Genomic DNA, 18339 nt, shown 5'->3' on the forward strand with positions numbered 1-18339 from the left:
ATAGATCAAAAGCAGATAGCTAAACTGAGGAGTTGTTAGATTTAAAACGTCTCACAAATTTAGTTTTTAACATAACTACATAAAAACAAATGTGCATGTATACATAAATATTTAATACATATTTCAAATGGATTGGAGGCCATGTTTAAAAAGTGACTTCAATGTCCGTTATTATTACATGTTTGTACTATAAATAGCTAACATTGACATTAGTATTTCTATTTAATGGCTACACAGTTATAAAAACAATAAAAAATGTTGATTTTAATTGTGCATGAAAGTTAAAAACGTGAAAAAAATATGTGCAAACATGCATTAAGTTTATGTGCATATACATACCTCAACCAAAGTAATAACCAGAAAACAATGCAATTTTCAACATTCACTTTAAAATCGTCATGTGTAAAGTATAGCAACTTAATTTTGTATAAAATAGTGTGTGTGAGCGTGTGTGTGTGTGTGAGTGTGCATGTGCGCGCGTGCCTGACACACGCTCGTGCGTGTTTTACTACTCCCATATTAATGTTTTTTCCACGCTTGAGTTGTTGCAGGGGTCACTCGGGGTCAACCACTAATTGAATACTCAAAGCAAAGCCTCCACGCATGCGCAGTATATCCTCCTCAAAACTCTTGAAAAGCAACGAAGGCAACTAAAAAGACACAGAAAGTTGAAAATAAGAGAAAAACTCGCAGCAAAACATTCGAATAACGTAATTTAATTTATTTCTTTTTGATATTTACAGATTTAAAAAGTATAAATGATGCAATATATTTATGCCTAAAGATGATTCTCATTCTTATTAGAACAAAGTGATGCATATTTGTTTTGCACAGAGCAATATTTTTGCACGAAAAAAATAATGCACAATATCAAGTAAACTCTCGATTGTGTTATTTTAATTTTGGTTATTTATATATACAATGTGCATTCACTCCTAGGTTTTTCCTCTTTTTTCTTCATTATTATGTTGTAATTCTAACACAAATGTACATGATTATGCTGGTTTTAATTATTAGACGTGAACTGCATTACAAATTTGATTATAAAACTAAAGGTGTGCAAAGATAAATTTGCATTTGTCAAAATGTTACTTTTATTAAATAATTTGGAAGTTATCGCAAGCCAAAATTGATGGATCGTTGGATTGCCATGACGTAATTCATATTAATACTTTTGCAAAACTTACCATTATTCAATGAATTAAGATGTGATTACTCCTTTTTAACAATTATGTTTTAACATTATTTCGTATGTAAAAATACATTCAAAATATGCAATTACCTTTTAATAATAATAATGAAAAGTGAGAAATAATTTAAGAGTAGTTTTATTGCCTGAGTCGATAATTAATATAACCATATATATACAACGAAAGACAATAATGTACCAAGAGCAATTTTATAATAATAGATTCTTCGCAATTAAAATATGAATTTCTCTCTTTCAGCTCATCTGTTTGTGCACGTCATCTTACCTCAGATTTGATGTTTTTTCTTTACGCCAGTTGTACTGTTGAGAAAAAATATATTTTAAATCATTCAAATGCAGATTTAAAACTAATCTATCAAGCGTGGTAATTGGCATCCAAAGTTTTTGGATGAGAATTCTGTATGTGATTGACAGCCAATGTGAATTTTATTTTGGCAGCGAATCCATTTGGGGTCGTCAGGCAGGAGTGGCTCGCACGCGATTGGTCGTAAAAGTTTGCCTGGGTCCCCATGCTCACTTCTAATTGGACGCTGAGTGCAGCCCCGCCCTATTCTTGAAAAAAAAGTGCCGCACCAGAAGTGAGAATCAATCAGAGGCGACTCGACCTGCAGAGACCACGATGGCGGCTCGTGGAAGCTCCACACCGCGTTCCTTCGTCATCTAAAGTTGTGGATTACTTTTCGGGGCACTTTTCTTTTATTTAACGCGTCGCTGCGTTGTGGACCGACTGGGTGCTTGTCTCCCTTCCCGACATGAGTGAGAGGAGGCGATCGGCCGCTGCTCTGAGCTCGCGAGCCCACGCGTTCTCCGTGGAAGCCCTCATCGGCTCCAGCAAAAAGAGGAAGCTCCGGGCCGCCGCTGTCGCCGCAGCAGCAGCCGCAGCAGCTGCCGCCCCCGGCTGGGACCACCACAGGGACGCAGACGACCTCCACTTGGCCGCTGTTGTGGACCCCGACGACCCGGCACACTGCCTCGATATGGACCCAGGTCAGTGAGCATGCTCCAGGGACAAACTTTTTGACTTGAACATGAACGCATCACGGGTCTCAAGTGCACGTCCAACCTAGAATATAGGACGTTTTGCTTTTTATCAAAACTGATTTTAATTATATTTTCATGACTATTATTAGTTTTTACCACGTAGTGATAAGTACTATTCACTTGAATTGTTAAATTGAATTCTGATTTGTAACTTCAAAATACACCTATTAAATTTGACCTGCGCATTCTTTTTACGTCATCAGCCGATTTTAGATGTAAAGAAAACATTAGCATGATGTTTAACAGTTGTGAAATAATTTGTTGAAGGAATTTGAATGTTATTGTTAAGTGAGACATGGCGGATCGCGTGCATGACCCACAAATTGACAGTTTGACGGCAGGCACACTGCAGCGCGCACGTAAAAAAAAAAAAAAAAACACGTCAATATTGCCCAAAGATTATTATTGTACATTATTGACATAATGTTATATCATAATTTGCTCAAACCAGCAAGAACGCCAACTCACATGTGCAGCACCCTTACTAATATTATGCAATATAAACAATTAAAATCGTAATAATTCCCAACTCCAAAATCTAAATCTCTTAAGATTTAAAGCAAACATTTGTGCAAAATTAAAACTTGAATTGATAAAATCAAGGATAATGAAGTGTTTCCTGCACAAATTATGAATTAAAACGAATAGGAAATGTTACAGTTGCAGGGATATTAATATAGTGTTATCCAATATTTTGTGATGTTCTCCCCCTTATTTAAGTGACTCTTAGAAAGAATGATTTGAATTTAAAAGTAAACAATCACTGATGCACTCGTTCAAAGTAAATTTGAAATAATGTGACTAAAAGTTGTCGTATTTGTGACGTGTGGCTTTCGTTGCGTTCACTAAAAGTTGGGAATCGGAACACCTGCTTTCAGCGGCCTTCTGAACTTCCCGCAGCCGGCCCGTAGAGTCTCATCCTCGGCTTCATCTCCAGCGCAGCTCGGTCTCCATTGGATACCGCTGTAGCGCACATAAAGCATCAAAAACACTATAACATTGACTTCATTGGCCCATTACAAAAAAAAAAAAAAAACTTCATGACTAATTATGTCGTGTATTTAACAAATTGTTGAATGTTTTATTTGCATTTTCAGTCTTTTGACACGACGTTAAAGTAAGACTAAAACAATGCCCAATTTTGCAAAAAAACAACAACAAAAAATGCCAACCATATTTCATCACATGTAACATATTTAATATACATTTACATAATAATAACAATAAAAGATGGAAATCAAACAAAAAGAAGTGCAAAAACCCGGGTGATTTTTCAAGAAATAACTATTAAACACCAAACTACACTAATAAAAGATGTCAAAATATTTCAATTTTCCCACAAATGCCTAATCCGACCCTAAATGCTTTTTAAACAAAGTCTATAAAATTTAAAATACAATCAAAACCAAATGTGAATTTTCGGCGTACAAAAACGGGGAAAAATAAGTCTGTTGGTGACCCTCATGGGGGACCCCTCAGGTTGGGGGTCCTTGCTAATGAAGTGTGCACAAGTATGTGTGTGTGTCTGTGTGTTTTCTTGTGAGTGTGCGTGTGTGTTGACAGCTCCTGTTTGGCCTCATCTGCTTTTTTTCCTTCTCTAAGGAATTCCTGTCAAGCTTTCTCCATCTTTTTAGTGCTACAAAGTCCAATTTTTCCTCCAGAAAAGCTAACTCAGCTTCGCACATAGCAACTTTGCCTCTAAATTTAGTTTTTGTGCTTGAACCTTTCTTCTTTTGAGTGTTACAAAATCCAAATTTTGCCTAAATACATTTATTTTGTCACACACATTGCAAATGATACATTTTGCTGCAAAGATGTCTTAGTAAGAGACTGAAATTAAATAGTTTAGCCAGTTCGTGAGACGTTAGGAAGGCATTTTTACACACGTATGTTCCATAATTATAGATATGATCTTTTATTGGCATGGCAAAAATAGCAGTGATCTAGGAGGGTACAATTTTTAATAAGGGTGAAAATAAATTGGTGAGTTGGGTCAAATATTTTCAACAATTCTATTTCACAATATAAATTATTCATAATAGTATTCATATTATTTCAATATGAACTCAATGGAGTTGCCTATTTTCCCAATTGGATATTTTTATGACTTGGTATAATAATAATTATTATTGTTATAATTATTATATTTATAGTTTATTATAGAGACAGTGACCTTGAAGTTTCAGCAATCATTGATCTTGAAGTTATACAAAGTCATTTATTACATATGTGAAAAGCATACATTAACAAATGACAAACTATACAGTGTATTACGGTAATTGATTTTTTTTTTTGGAGGCCATATTACCACACGCGCGTGTGTTGGTACGTGGGTGCAACGTGCTAGCTTGGAAATGCACCTTTTTCTTGTTTTTAATATCTGGGTGCATTACGTACGCCATGTGCACGCTTCCCCGAATAAAAGTCTCTTCAACCGCTTGCAGATTCTGAGGCGAGTCCCGGCTCGGATGCCTCCGACCTGGCCGAGAGGACGTCGTGTTCATTCGGCGTGGCCGCCTGCGAGTTGCCGGCGGCCCCCGGAGGAGCCGCTGCGGGAGGGCCGTGCGAAGCCTCTTCGCTTCCGGGGTCGGCTTCGGCGTCGGTGTCGGCCTGCTCGTCCATGGACGAGATCCACGTGGAGCTCCAGTGCGCCGATCTGTGGAAGAGATTCCATGACATCGGGACCGAGATGATCATCACTAAAGCCGGCAGGTAAGCAAACAAATGACCTTGCTAACGTATGCTAACATTACCATGTGTTAATAACACTGCCACTCATGATCAAACAATATGTACAAAAATCGTATCGTATGGGGTTTATTTTACGTTAGAATTTGCATTTTTATACGTGATGCATTTGTCTTTTGGAAGTATTTTATCCCTCAAAGTGTAGATTGGTGATTTAATTTAGAATGCGATTCAAATTTGATGGGCTCCGGGACCGACTCGTCCTCCTACTCATGCCCGCCCGAGAGGCACCTTTTCCGGCCAAGTGTGTGCATCCTCCCGGCTGCTCACCCCCAGTACCAAAAAAAAAAAAAAATGATAGAAATTTTGCAATTTTTTCCCATCTTTACATTTTATTTAGCAAAATTTGGATATTATTCTGGTCATTCATGAATAGATGTGAATTAATTGGTAATTCTATAGATGTTAATGTCTTATATTGGACATTTAGGATGACCTGACTTATAGAAATGGCCACAACCTTTTATATATAAAAAAATACTTTTTAATGAGCGGATGTGATTAAAAAGAAAGTAAATATCTTATTTTTTTCCCCCCAAATCTCATGTGCAAGGCGTTTTTCCTCCCTCCGGAATGCCTCATAAAGTCACCCCTGACTGTGACATTTGATTTCTCTCACATTTCTCTCTCGTGCGAGTTTTATTTCTTTCTTGATGACCTTCCATTTGGCTTTGCCTCATTAAAACTTTTACTATGGTTTTGATGCCTTTCCATCTTTTTTTTGTCCAAGTCACCGTAAGAACGGAAAGATCCGCACTCATTTTTAATTTTTCAAACATGGGGCGAACGCCGTAAAAGCGCGGCCAGTCGGAATCCAGCTGGGGTGACGTCATGGTGGAATTTTAATGAACTCTGCGGCGCTCGTGAGATCATTTCAACATCTCTGCTTGGTTCTTTTCCCTCTCCCACCAAATCTCAACATAAGCGCCAATTATTATATAAGAAAAATACATCATAGCAAAACCCCCGTGACGCCAAAGAAGGAAGAAAATGTAGCACACCTGTAAATCCAACCACGCTATTTTGACTTCATCCGACCAAATGATCCTGCATTTATGAATTAATTCCCAGTTAAAATAGATTGGACGCCAATGGTCGTGTTTGGCACTGAAATATGACCATTCAATGCCAGATTTCCCAGTTAGGAAGCCAATGATGACATTGGGAAACACGATTTTTGTTGAGTTGGGTTATGGTTCAGAATGGAAACTTTTTTTGCAGTTTTCGTCAAGTTTAGTCAAGAAATTTGCATGATTGTAAGTTTTTTTGTGTTAAAAAATCAACAGCAATTTTGGTAATCCCATGCCAACTTGAGGTTTGCTTTGCATACATCTAATTCAACTGATTTTTTTTCCCTATCTAAATAGCAAACTGACTTTCTTGTGTGGATCATAATATTTCCAATTTTCGTTTTTCCCTAATTCTCCAGGAGGATGTTTCCCGCCATGCGAGTGAAGATCGCTGGCCTTGACCCTCATCAGCAGTACTACATCGCCATGGACATTGTACCCGTGGACAACAAAAGATACCGGTTAGTGACACATTCAACACAGTCAACTTTTTTCACATAATCTAAATTTGGGAATTGTTTTCCAGACATATTTTCTCTCCTTTTAACTTTGACCATTTTGAAGGACCTTGTCTTGGCAACCCCAATTTTTTGTTCCACTTTTCTCAGAAAACAACACCAATCTGAACCATAATTTTAAAAAAATAATCCCCCATAACTTCCCTTTTTTAGTCCTTTTTGTCTCTGTATAAAATATAAGATGTAAATTAGTTTAAAAAAACAACAACAACAAAAAACCACTTACCCTACTTTAAAATATTTTGTCTTTTGGTAGATTTTTACATTTATTGAAAGTCTGCTTTACACTGTCCCAAAGCCATTTTGATATTTATATATATTAAATTCTAGAGAGGCTAAGGTGAAGAAAAAAAATCAAATATACCTTATTTTTTAAAGAATACGATGTTTAACTACCAAAAAAATATGACACTATACTTCCAATCAAAACTCTTTACTAATGAAATAATCTTCATACTTCATAGTCAGTTTAGTTGAGCCAAAATGTGCAAAAAATGCTTTCTTTTCAAAGACAACGTCAAAGAGTCCAATTGGGAAAACATTGTCGTCCAATCATATTCACACACACACTAGCCTTAGCTCCATCCAAGCCAGTTCCTGAGATTAATCTCAATTTGGCACCATTTCCCGAGCGCGACTGGCACCTCAAGGGTTTTTCGTTTGCCGGAGAGGCGCGACGGCGTGACAGATCCCTCCGAGAACTCCACGCGACGGACGCTTTTTTTGGCTGAAGTCGGAGCCAAAATCCAGGGCTGGGATTGAAATATATTCATCGTATCCAGACAAATAACTCCACGAGGACCATTAAAAAAAAATGAATTTGCAATTGTGAAACTACAGACGAAAAGTAGAACCAAAACGTACTAGTATATGACTTTTTGGGTGGATTTTCCGTGTAAACGTGGCGCCACGTTGACGCTCATTTCTATCGTTTTTAATTTAAAGAACTTCGAAAATAATTCTCCAAGAGTCAGCGTCTTTCCCCGCAACCTCATTGTCGTTATTCTTGCCTTTTTAATGACAACAATTAAAAGTGTTGACAGACATAAAACTATTTGCAGGAGTCGTTGACGTCTCTCGTCCCTCTAATCCGACGAAGAAATATGTTTTGCCTCATATGCTAGCTACGCAACTTTGTTTTTCTTATAAATGTAGGTTTTATTTTTCATCACCAAAGAAGCCTCAGAAAAAAATATGACCGAAAAGGCATATATTATGTATTTATTTTTGTTATAATAAGGCTTTTAATTGTTAGCAAACACGCAATTGCCGAAAATAAATGCAAATGAAGGCCCTCTAGTGGTTAAATATGAATAAAAAAGAAAGAAAAAGCTTCTCCTGTTAAGGCTGATTTGAACTTTTTATTGTTTTTAACAGTCACGTTTTTTGCGTGGAAATAAGAGAGCGCATTGAACATGAGAGGAAGTTGTAAAAGTATTTAGAAGGGGAAAAACAACCATCTGTTAACACTAAACGTTAATGGCTAATAAGTAGCCCTTGTGTGTGTGTGTGTGTGTGTGTGTTGGCCAACCAGAGCAAACAAACGTGAAATTAGCTAAGCCTCATAAAAGGACAGTGTCTTGTTCAATAGAGATCAGAATAGAGAAATGATGACGCTCATTGTTAAAAAAGAAAACAGCTTTTATGACTTGAAAGCCAAAGACACGCTCCATTCTGCTCAATGCGATTGCTTCCATTAGCAAACTTGACGTCCACTTTGTCAAACTCACTTTGATTGGCAGGTTCACTTTTGGCCCAAAAAGTTCACTTATTTGCTGACATTGATGGTGTAAGGCGACCAATCCTTTTTGACTGGGAGAGGTGAATACATGTTTGTTTGTTTGTCCATAACAGGCAAAATGGATTGGACGTCGAATGTCATAAATGGTTCTGAAAAATGAGCATCCAGTTAAAGTGAATTAGACATCTATCATTGTTAATGGCTTCCAGGTGACTTTTGGTATATTTTGAATAGTTTCTGATTAAGGGACTTTCCAGAATGCTTCTTGTTCATTTGAATTGATTTGAATGTTAGTCTATGGACGGAACAACAAACAAATGAGCAGACATAGGAAATCAATATATAGTAATGATGAATAAATAATCACTAAATAGTAATAGGTAAATAAGTGGTCAACATAACAAGTAGTAGAAGTAATAGTAATAGTCCCATTTGTTGGTCCCTGCTAAATTTGCAGCATTTCTATGTGACTTTCTGTCGGTTTTGGGGCATTTTAATTTTTTTTAACTTGTTGACTGCTACAAAGGTGCTGTTTTGACAAAAAGGGCCAATGGCCTAACTGCAAATCATGATTTTTCTTACATTTTTATTATTCCCACCCTACAGGTACGTGTACCATAGCTCCAAGTGGATGGTGGCTGGCAATGCTGACTCCCCGGTGCCACCGCGGGTCTACATCCATCCTGATTCGCTGGCCTCGGGCGACACGTGGATGAGGCAGGTGGTCAGCTTTGATAAGCTCAAGCTCACCAACAACGAGCTGGATGACCAAGGACACGTAAGTCATGCACTCATACCACGATTGGTCGCTCACCAGAATTCATTCAATGACTAGGAATTCCATTCATACCATTTACCATATATTCACGACTATAAGGTGCATTGCATTTAAAGGCGCACCGTCGATGAATGACACATTTTAATTTTTTTTCCATATATAAAGCACACTGGTTTATAAGGCACCCTTGTCTATTTTAGAGAAAATTTCAGACTTTTAAGTGCGCCTTATAGTTGTTAAAATACGGTAAATGTATCAAACAGTTGTTTAATTCCGATCAAAGGATTTCATTGAACACCATTTTTTCCCCTCGTTTTTACACGCCAGTCTTTTTCTCGCAACTTCTTGGAATTTTCATCACGATAATCGAAATCGTGTCTTTTCCCGGAACGACTTTCGCCCGCCTCGCGACGATCCCCAACCTGCCTCGCCGTCCGTTGGGGACATTGACGCCGCCACCTGTTGCTTTTGGCGCTAACTTCACAGCCTTTGGGTGCTTTTGTTGCATTAGCGCCGCCAACGCCGTTCCGTCGACTTGGACTTTTTTTTTTTTTGTTGGCGGGTCCAGCTGCGACATGAAAAGGCAAACATCTCTCGCGGGGCTTAAGTGCCTTTGAGTGCGAACAACGGCGAGCTGTCGTCCTCTGGCTGATCCGCCGCTTGCTACATGTGCGCCCCGACACCCCCCTCTCCTTCGCCAGCTGTGACAAATATGTTCGCTAAAAAATGACAGTCGCTACAATCGTGCGAGCTTCGGGAAAAACTGGGACGTTTTTGGGACTCGGCCACCTGTTGCCGGAATTTGGGGAATGAAAGGTCGCCATGGACCGAATTGGTCCATTCGCCAAATTTGGAATAAAAGTCCAACCTGACATTGGATTTACTGATCAAAATTTTGCGATGGCGTCAGTAATGCGTGTCATATTTTCCAGAAAGTCCATTTTTTTGTGTGCCCTTACAGTTCAATCTAGACCAAAGTGTGTCAAAGTGGCGGCCCGGGGGCCAAATGTAGCCCCCTGCATTGTTTTTTGTGGCCCTGGAAAGTAAATGATGAGTGCCGACTTTCTGTTTTAGGATCAAATTAAAATGAAAAGTATAGATGTATATTAAATTTCTGTTTTTAGTTCAAAAATCATTTTGTAAAATCTAAAAATAGATTTACAAAAAGCTAAAATAAACATTGTCTTAAATCTATAAAAAAACAGAATTTTCAGAGTTTTTAATCCAGTTCTTTTAATCCATTTATAAAAAAAAATATTTAAATATTATATCTAAAACGGCCCGCGAACCAACAGTCTGACACCCTTGATCTAGACATTGATCTCCGTTATAGGGAACATTTTGTTTTGTATCTGAACATGGTTTTTGATTTAACTAGAAAATAGCGTGAAGAATCCCATTTGCGTTCTCGTAGGAGAATTAATCCTCGTCCTTGGCGTTATGTTCCGCTTATTATCCATCACTTGATGTTCTTTTGACTCTGACAACTCCATTGTTTTTAGTGGAGATGAAACCTAAAAAAATTGGGTTGAACTCAAAATGTCGTACAGGCTGCACTCCTCGCAGCTTTTGTTTAAAAAAAAAACCAAAAACTGAAAAAAGGGTCATGCCGGATCAATAAAAATATCTGGTTGTCATATCGAATTGTTAATATTTCCAAATATTTCGCTTAAAGTGGTTTCGACCCTGTCATTAGTTTTAAAGTTCACCAAAACTTAAAGAATCCATGTCCTTTTAATATGATTTTTGGGGCTTGACAAAGCCATTGTTTTGTGTTTAGTTAAAAAGTTTAGAAAATGATTGTTTTGTATTTGGATTTGTTGGAGGAAAAACCTTCCACAGATCGTCTATCACTTCATCTCGTGTTCTTTTCACATTTGTGGAAACTTGCCATGTTAACGATCCCGTACAGTTCGTACTTGACTTTGGCGCCCTGCTTTACTAGAATTACTAACAATTCTTTCTTTGTGTTTCTCCTTAATCCTTCACGTCATGCTGATTTGTTTTGGTCAATTCTTTGTTTCTGTCCCTCCAAACAGTTCTGCATCCATTTGTTGAAAACCAATGAAACGATAGATGTTCAATCCATATAAAAAACTGAAAAAATCCATTACATCCACAAGGGCTGGCTCTAGAGGTGAATGTGTAGTTCCCTTCAAAAATAGTACTAAATTATCCAAAGCACCTTCTCTTTTCATACCTAGAACTCAATTCCTATTAAATTATGTGAATTCCTGTCTCTCTTGGCCAATCATCTTGAAGCCTGTCTATTAAACAAACAAAATTTCAATCAAAACACTGTCTAAAACTGTGCTAAGTCTATCTTGTATGTGTCATCGTTTATCTTCAACCTACACAAGGGACTAAAATTAGCCCTCAACTACAAACTTACATACTTACATATAGATGTTCATTAAAATGAATATAAATAGATAAGTTAATTAATATGTGCTGTCCCTACTTAAATAAATCAAACTCAATACATTGCGAAGGCAGTGAAGGGTTCAACATCATTGGCGTCGGCCAATGGGTAAGGTCTTAGCCGACATTGACCCCCGTTTGTCGCCATTTTCCCTCACAGATCATCCTTCACTCTATGCACAAGTACCAGCCTCGAGTTCACGTCATCCGCAAAGACTTCAGCAGCGAGCTTTCGCCCAACAAACCGGTTCCGTCCGGCGAAGGCGTCAAAACCTTCAGTTTTCCCGAAACCGTCTTCACTACCGTCACCGCTTACCAGAACCAACAGGTATGGCCCATGACTCCTCCCCCTTTCCTACTACCTTTTAGAATTAATTCTAATTATTTTACCTCTCTAGATCACCCGACTAAAGATCGACCGCAACCCATTCGCCAAAGGTTTTCGGGATTCTGGCCGAAACAGGTGCGGCAATTTATTTTATCGTTGTTTTTCTACGTTGACGGTTAGCTTCTGTTTGTTAGCGGCGCCGTTCAAAGGTAGAAAATAAATCCTGCTTCATAAGTTGAAATTTGTAAGAAATGACAGCTCCAAAGCGGCCGGATCATCGGCTTCTGTTGTTCTTGTCCTCGCGTCGGCGGTGACATCACGACTCCCCCGTTTTACTTCTCGTTTTGCAGAAACGGGGGGGTCGGGAAACATGAAAGCGGCCCCCCCGACCCGCATCTGGTCCGCATTATTGTCGGGCCAGATATCCGAGACATCTTTTTTCGCTTTTCAAACAATAGAAGTGGTGATTTATGGCCCGGCGTTAAAAGGAAAAACAGCAACACATGAGGCGAGAGAAAGCAAGCGTCTTTCGTCTTTGGCGCTTACGGAAGATGTTCCAAATGAAAGCAAGAGATCTCTCTTTTTTTTTTTTTTTTATCGGTGGCTTCATGTTGACACCTCCAGTGATGTCACAAACGCGTGGAAATTTCAACTTGACGTGACCCCCCTTTTCCGGGACACGGCAAACTTTGGAAAGTGACAAATGAGGCTAATTTATAATTTGTTTCATTCCCGTCGACGCGTCAAATCGAAGAAAGCGTTCGTTCGCCTGACAATGAAATGTACGTCGGATTATTTAATGTGTCTCCAAAAAAAAGACTTTGTGTTCAGATCAAATTCAATCAATCATAATGTTAAAAGCACGTCTTATTCCAAGACGGAAAGAAGGGAGCATTATTTTCACATTAAAATCTCAATGTAATGTTAGCCATAATGGAACATGACTTTAAGTGTTAAATGGAGTGGCAAAAAAACACCACACTGATTTAAAACCAACTTGGAAAGAAAAATAACAGTAACAAAAAATGTTCTTTGTTTTGTAATATTAAATTTAAAGGCAACATTTTGGAAAAACGTCTTTTAATGGGTGCTCGGACGTTTGGTCGATGGTCTTTTGGTCGCCAGTCAAATGTACTTGGATATTAAACAGTACTTGGATATTAAACAGTACTTGGATATCAAATAGTACTTGGATATTAAACTGTACTTGGATATTAAACAGTACTTAGATATTAAACAGTACTTAGATATCAAACAGTGCTTAGATATTAAACAGTTCTTAGATATTAAACAGTACTTGGATATTAAACAGCACTTAGATATTAAACAGTACTTAGATATTAAACAGTACTTAGATATTAAACAGTACTTAGATATTAAACAGTACTTAGATATTAAACAGTACTTAGATATTAAACTGTACTTGGATATTAAACTGTACTTGGATATTAAACTGTACTTAGATATTAAACTGTACTTAGATATTAAACTGTACTTAGATATTAAACAGTACTTAGATATTAAACTCTCTCTCTCATGAATATAATTTTGAGAGCTGGCTGAAAATGAAACAATTTGGACATTGGATGTCAAGAGTACGTTCAATTTCGTCTTCAACTCCAAATATTTCTGTGTTTCCGTTTTTCTACCCACACAATCGAAACCATTTAATCCCCGCACGCAATTTATTTGCAAAGTGTCGGCGCCGAAGCCAATTAGCCGAAGCTCTAACTCCGGACAGGAAATGTTGACTCTAAAACAACTAGACTAGGAGTTTGCTGGGCGTAAATCACGACGGTGGCCAGGTTTTGCTGCAGATTTACACGCGCCGTAAAACACGGGCTCTCTCTTTTTAACAGCTCCGGTTTCCTGCGAGCGGGACTCTGGCTTTCCCTCGACGCGTGAGACTCTTTCGCTGCTCGTAGCTCATCTTCGCAATAGCTTTTACTTTACGGCCTACATTTCCTCTATGGTTTCCCTGTTACTTGTCCACCATCTTGATTTAAGGGGTGGGCAACCTGTGGTTCTCGAGCTGCACGTGGCTCCCCAAGTTACCGTATTTTCACGACTATAAGGCGCAGTTAAAAGTCTGAAATTTTCCCCAAAATAGACAGGGTGCCCTATAGTCCAGTGTGCTTTATATATGGAAAAAATAAAATAAAATGTGTAATTCGTTGACAGTGCGCCTTATCATGCAGTGCGCCTTATAGTCGGGAAAATACGAAACTTTCAATTTGATCTGATTTAGCAATTATTTAGATTTTTGCAGGACACTTTTTGAGTTTTCGACCCAAAAAGGGAGCAAATTGGAATTTTATAAACGTGATGTTATGTCTTCCAGATAGGCTGCCAAAATTAATCTGTTAATAAATTGACAGCTTTTACAATAGTGCTGATTGATGGATCATTTTTGGACATTCAAATTAGTACAAATCTTTGGCATTAATTGATTTAAATAGGGGAAACAGGAGAATTTTTCCCTTATGCGCCTGTAGTTTTTATTTGAAAAACTCATCCTTTACTGTCTTGGGCTGGACTAATATTTTGTCTTATGCGGTTCAGGACGGGGTTGGAGGCCATCATGGAGACGTACGCTTTCTGGAGGCCTCCAGTGAGGACGCTCACCTTTGAAGACTTCACCCATATGCAAAAACAGCAGGGTGAGTCCACCTTTTTTTTGCTTTTCCTGATTTATTTATACTGCTTCAATGTTGCTTATATGGGGGGTGCAATTCAATTCAATAGGCCAGTTTTTAAAATTTTTGTCCTAAGGTGAAACTATCATCTTGCTTTCAAATTTGTATGCTTCTGTTATAAATGTTAGAGTTATTTCCGAAAACTGCATAAATTCCAGACCAACTGCGCCTCAACATAATAAAAAAATGTCCTCTCTGGAAAGTATAACTTACTTAATCATGTTTATAAAAAAAGATACTTAAATTTCTGCGGTTCTCTTTTTGGAACTATATAGCCAACCCCCCCCCCCCCTCCATGCCCACACCCTTAAATAATAGCCCCCTTTACTCCAAAATAAAACTATGACATCATGAAAACCTTGTAAAATGTCGAGGGAGGTCCCAATTCTCCCGCTTTCCACCAAATTCGGCCTCCGACCTAACGCGACCAAGCCGGGTCGCCTGACGTCGCGGTGGGACTACGTGTTTGTTATCGTTAAAGCGTGAACTCCGAGTGTGAACACCATTTTTTTTCCCTCCCAAGAATCCCTCAAGTCCTTGGAAGCCATGGAAAACATGACTTCACATATATTTCACGCATATGCCTTTCCCCCTACGGTGAACCCCATTTTTATTTTTTTTCCCCCCATATTTCTTATCGAAGGCATATGGCGCGTGCGATTGATTTGATTGGACCTGGTCCTTGGCTAGCGTATCAGGCTACGTTTTTTATTCAATATATATATATATATATATTTTTTTTTAGACCAGATTATCAAACGTACTGGTCACCAAATTATTTTTTTTTTAATATAAAGCGCCGGATTAGAAAGTGGATTAGTTATTTTTATTGTTTTATTTTTCAAATTGATTTGATTATATTCTACTTGGATGAATTAATTTAAATTAAACTACAAACGACCCACTTCAATGACTCCTATTTGATGACGCCCACCTCAAAGGACTACAAATTGTAAACTATTGGAATACTTCAATATTGGACTCTATAACCTGCAATAAGATTGCTCACTCACCATAACACCCCAACAAAAGTCCTTAACCACAAGAAGAAATCCTCCACCAAGTGCATGCTTCAATTTGAGGAAAAAATAAAAGCTACCAACGACCCCTTAAAGTCCCAAAAAATGCCAAGCTAAGCTGTTATTAGCTCAATTGAGAATATCTCATTTGGATTTGGGACTACTGCTCAATGGAGATGCAGTCAATCGGAATGTATTTTGGGAATGAGCGCCGGATTTGGACCGCGTCCCTCACTCAAAGGACACCCCCCAAAGAGAAAAGCCTTGCATGCAAGCGGCGAACGGCGATCTGCATGTTCTGTCGTCCGCCGGGCCGATCCTGAACATGTGCCCTGCTTTGTGTGTTCAGGCGGCAGCACGGGCACGTCTCCCACCGCCTCCAGCACGGGGACGCCGTCCCCTTCCGGGGCCGCCCACCTCTTGTCCCCCTCCTGCTCTCCGCCCGCCTTCCACCTGGCGCCCAATAGCTTCAACGTGGGTTGCCGCGAGAGCCAGCTGTGCAACCTGGGCCTGTCCGAATACCCGGCGTGCGCCCGCGGCAACATGGCGGCCCTGCAAGGTTACGGCGGCTTGGCCGACGCCTCCTACGGACGGCTCCAGGCGGCGGGCGGCGCCGTGGCCTCGGCGCAGAACGCCGAAGCCTTCCTGCCGCAGAGGACTCCCTCCCTGATGGGCATGCAGGGGGGCTCCCCGGCGGGGCCCCCCGGAGCCGTCTCCGCCGCCGCCGGCAAAATGGATGCCTACGGCGGCCAGTTGGGTTCCTTCCCCACTTCGCAGCTCCAGTATGTGATGCAGGCGGGCCCCGGCCCAGGGGGGTCCGGGGGCGCCCCGGCCGGCTCCGCCCCCTCAGGCTCCTCCCCCTCCCCGGCCCACGTCTTCGGCGGAGGCCACCACCACGTCCAGCAGGGCTCCTACAACGCCTTCTCGCTGCACAACCCCTACAATTTGTACGGATACAACTTCCCCGCCTCGCCCCGTTTGGCCACCACCCCGGAGAAACCCCAGGGGGCGCTGCTGTGCTCCTCGGCCCCGGCCGGCGCCTTCGCCGAACGTCAATACCTGTCCAATGGCAACATGGACGCCGTACACATGATCGGCAACGGCGGGGGAGGCGTGGCCCAGCAGCAGGGCGGCGTCTCCTGCGACGGACGCCAGTACGGGACCCCCTCCCAGATGTCCATGCACATGGTGTAGAGACAAAAAGGGGCGGGGCTGAGCGGCGTTGTGCCCCGAAGCAAATTCAAAAGGCTGTAAACCTTTTTAAAAAAGGATCCTAGCTGGTGAAAAGCGCCCCTTCTTCTTAAAAAGGTCTTTGAGGGGCGTCCTTACTACTATTTAATTTGGATTTTTGGGGGCGGAGTCTTGGAAGAGCACGCCAGTACATGGAGAAGGAAAGCTACCCCAAATAAATGCCGCTCTGTCTCCAAGCAGGGGGTTGCTTCCAGACATTTTGGATTTGATGAAATCTGTCGTCACCATTTTGGAGTGGATTACCTATATCTTTTGCTATATGAATATAAATATATATATATAAAAATAATTATATATATATGATGGAGATTGCGATCATTAAGCTTAACCGTGTGAGAAGTTATCATCAGCAATAGCAAAGCAGAGTTGCTCAAGTGTGTTTTTTTTGTGGTATTTAAGTGCTGAGCAGTACCATCCTTGTTATACAAATGTGTGACATAGCAGAAAAGATTTGTTTTTTTTGTGTAAATGTAAATAACAAGTGCCAAGCACATAAAAAAAGCTCAATAAACGTTTTAAATCAAACATACACTCTTGAACTGCTTTTCATTTGCAATAGCGATATGGCCAAAGTTAGCAACAGTTTTTTTTTTGTCCAAAAAGTTGGTCCTTTGTCATTTTCACCTAAAACTGTAAGAAAAAAAATATTTGCAAAGTGGTCAGTTGAGTTAAAAAAGCGTAACGAAGAAGCCCGATTCTTGTTAACTGGCCTCCCCTTGGATTCCGCTCTCTGGGCCAATCAGCATCCATTACACGCCTGTTACATGCCCCTCCCCCCCAATCATGTGCATGAAATATCATATGCCGGCCATCATCATAGGAGGACCATTGGAACCACCTGTTTTTTATCCACCCAAGCACGAAGGATGCCAAATAATGAGGACGGACGTCGTGGGCACAATTTGATCATTTTGGCCAAGCGCCATCGCTTTAAAACGTTATTTCCAGCCTTTGTCCATTCATCAACGACAAGGCGGACCTTCCGCCATCCATCAAGAGTTCCTCCAGTTGGAAAAGGAACGTCCTCAAAAGCCTTTCATGGTTGCCGACGTGACGGAGACGGATGAGCGAGGAGGGTACACGGCACCCCCTCCCCCAGATGGGGAATTTATCCTGACCTAGCGGTAGCTCGATTGAAGGATCTTGTTGCTGTTGTCGGGATGGATGCATCCGTAGATCTGCTTCTGATAGTCGGACTTGGGTGTTGTGGTTTTTACCTTTTTTGGCGGCCATTTTTGGCGGATGTTTTATAATGAGATTAAAATAATTTAATTCAATTAATGGACTAAACAATGACAAAATGATCCGACTAATTTCAGTCAATTTATAGCAAATTGGACTATTTGTGTGGCACCAGTTTTTTAGCTAGGTCTACAATGTCTTCTGTGTCTTGCTAGTGCAACCAAGAAATTTCCCCAAAAACGGGATTAAATTACATTTTAATCTAATCTAGTTTTGACCCTTAATAGCATTTTTAATTTCCAGTTTTTCAATTATTTATAATGTACTTTTCAAGTA

At 40.0% G+C, this 18339-nt stretch overlaps 1 protein-coding gene across 1 annotated transcript; it reads left to right on the plus strand.

Moving 5' to 3' along the window:
• The first annotated feature begins 1803 nt into the window (after window positions 1–1803).
• Window positions 1804–17350, plus strand: tbx15 (T-box transcription factor 15). The gene is made up of 8 exons (XM_077728005.1): window positions 1804–2197; window positions 4696–4963; window positions 6429–6530; window positions 8935–9106; window positions 11688–11855; window positions 11926–11990; window positions 14418–14515; window positions 15920–17350. Exons 1-8 carry the CDS (start codon window positions 1963–1965, stop codon window positions 16762–16764), a joined length of 1953 nt encoding a protein of 650 aa, XP_077584131.1. The 5' UTR covers window positions 1804–1962; the 3' UTR covers window positions 16765–17350.
• The last annotated feature ends 989 nt before the right edge of the window (window positions 17351–18339 follow it).

This window comes from Stigmatopora nigra, chromosome 11 (genome assembly GCF_051989575.1).
Source record: "Stigmatopora nigra isolate UIUO_SnigA chromosome 11, RoL_Snig_1.1, whole genome shotgun sequence".
NCBI classification, from domain to species: Eukaryota; Metazoa; Chordata; class Actinopteri; order Syngnathiformes; family Syngnathidae; genus Stigmatopora; species Stigmatopora nigra.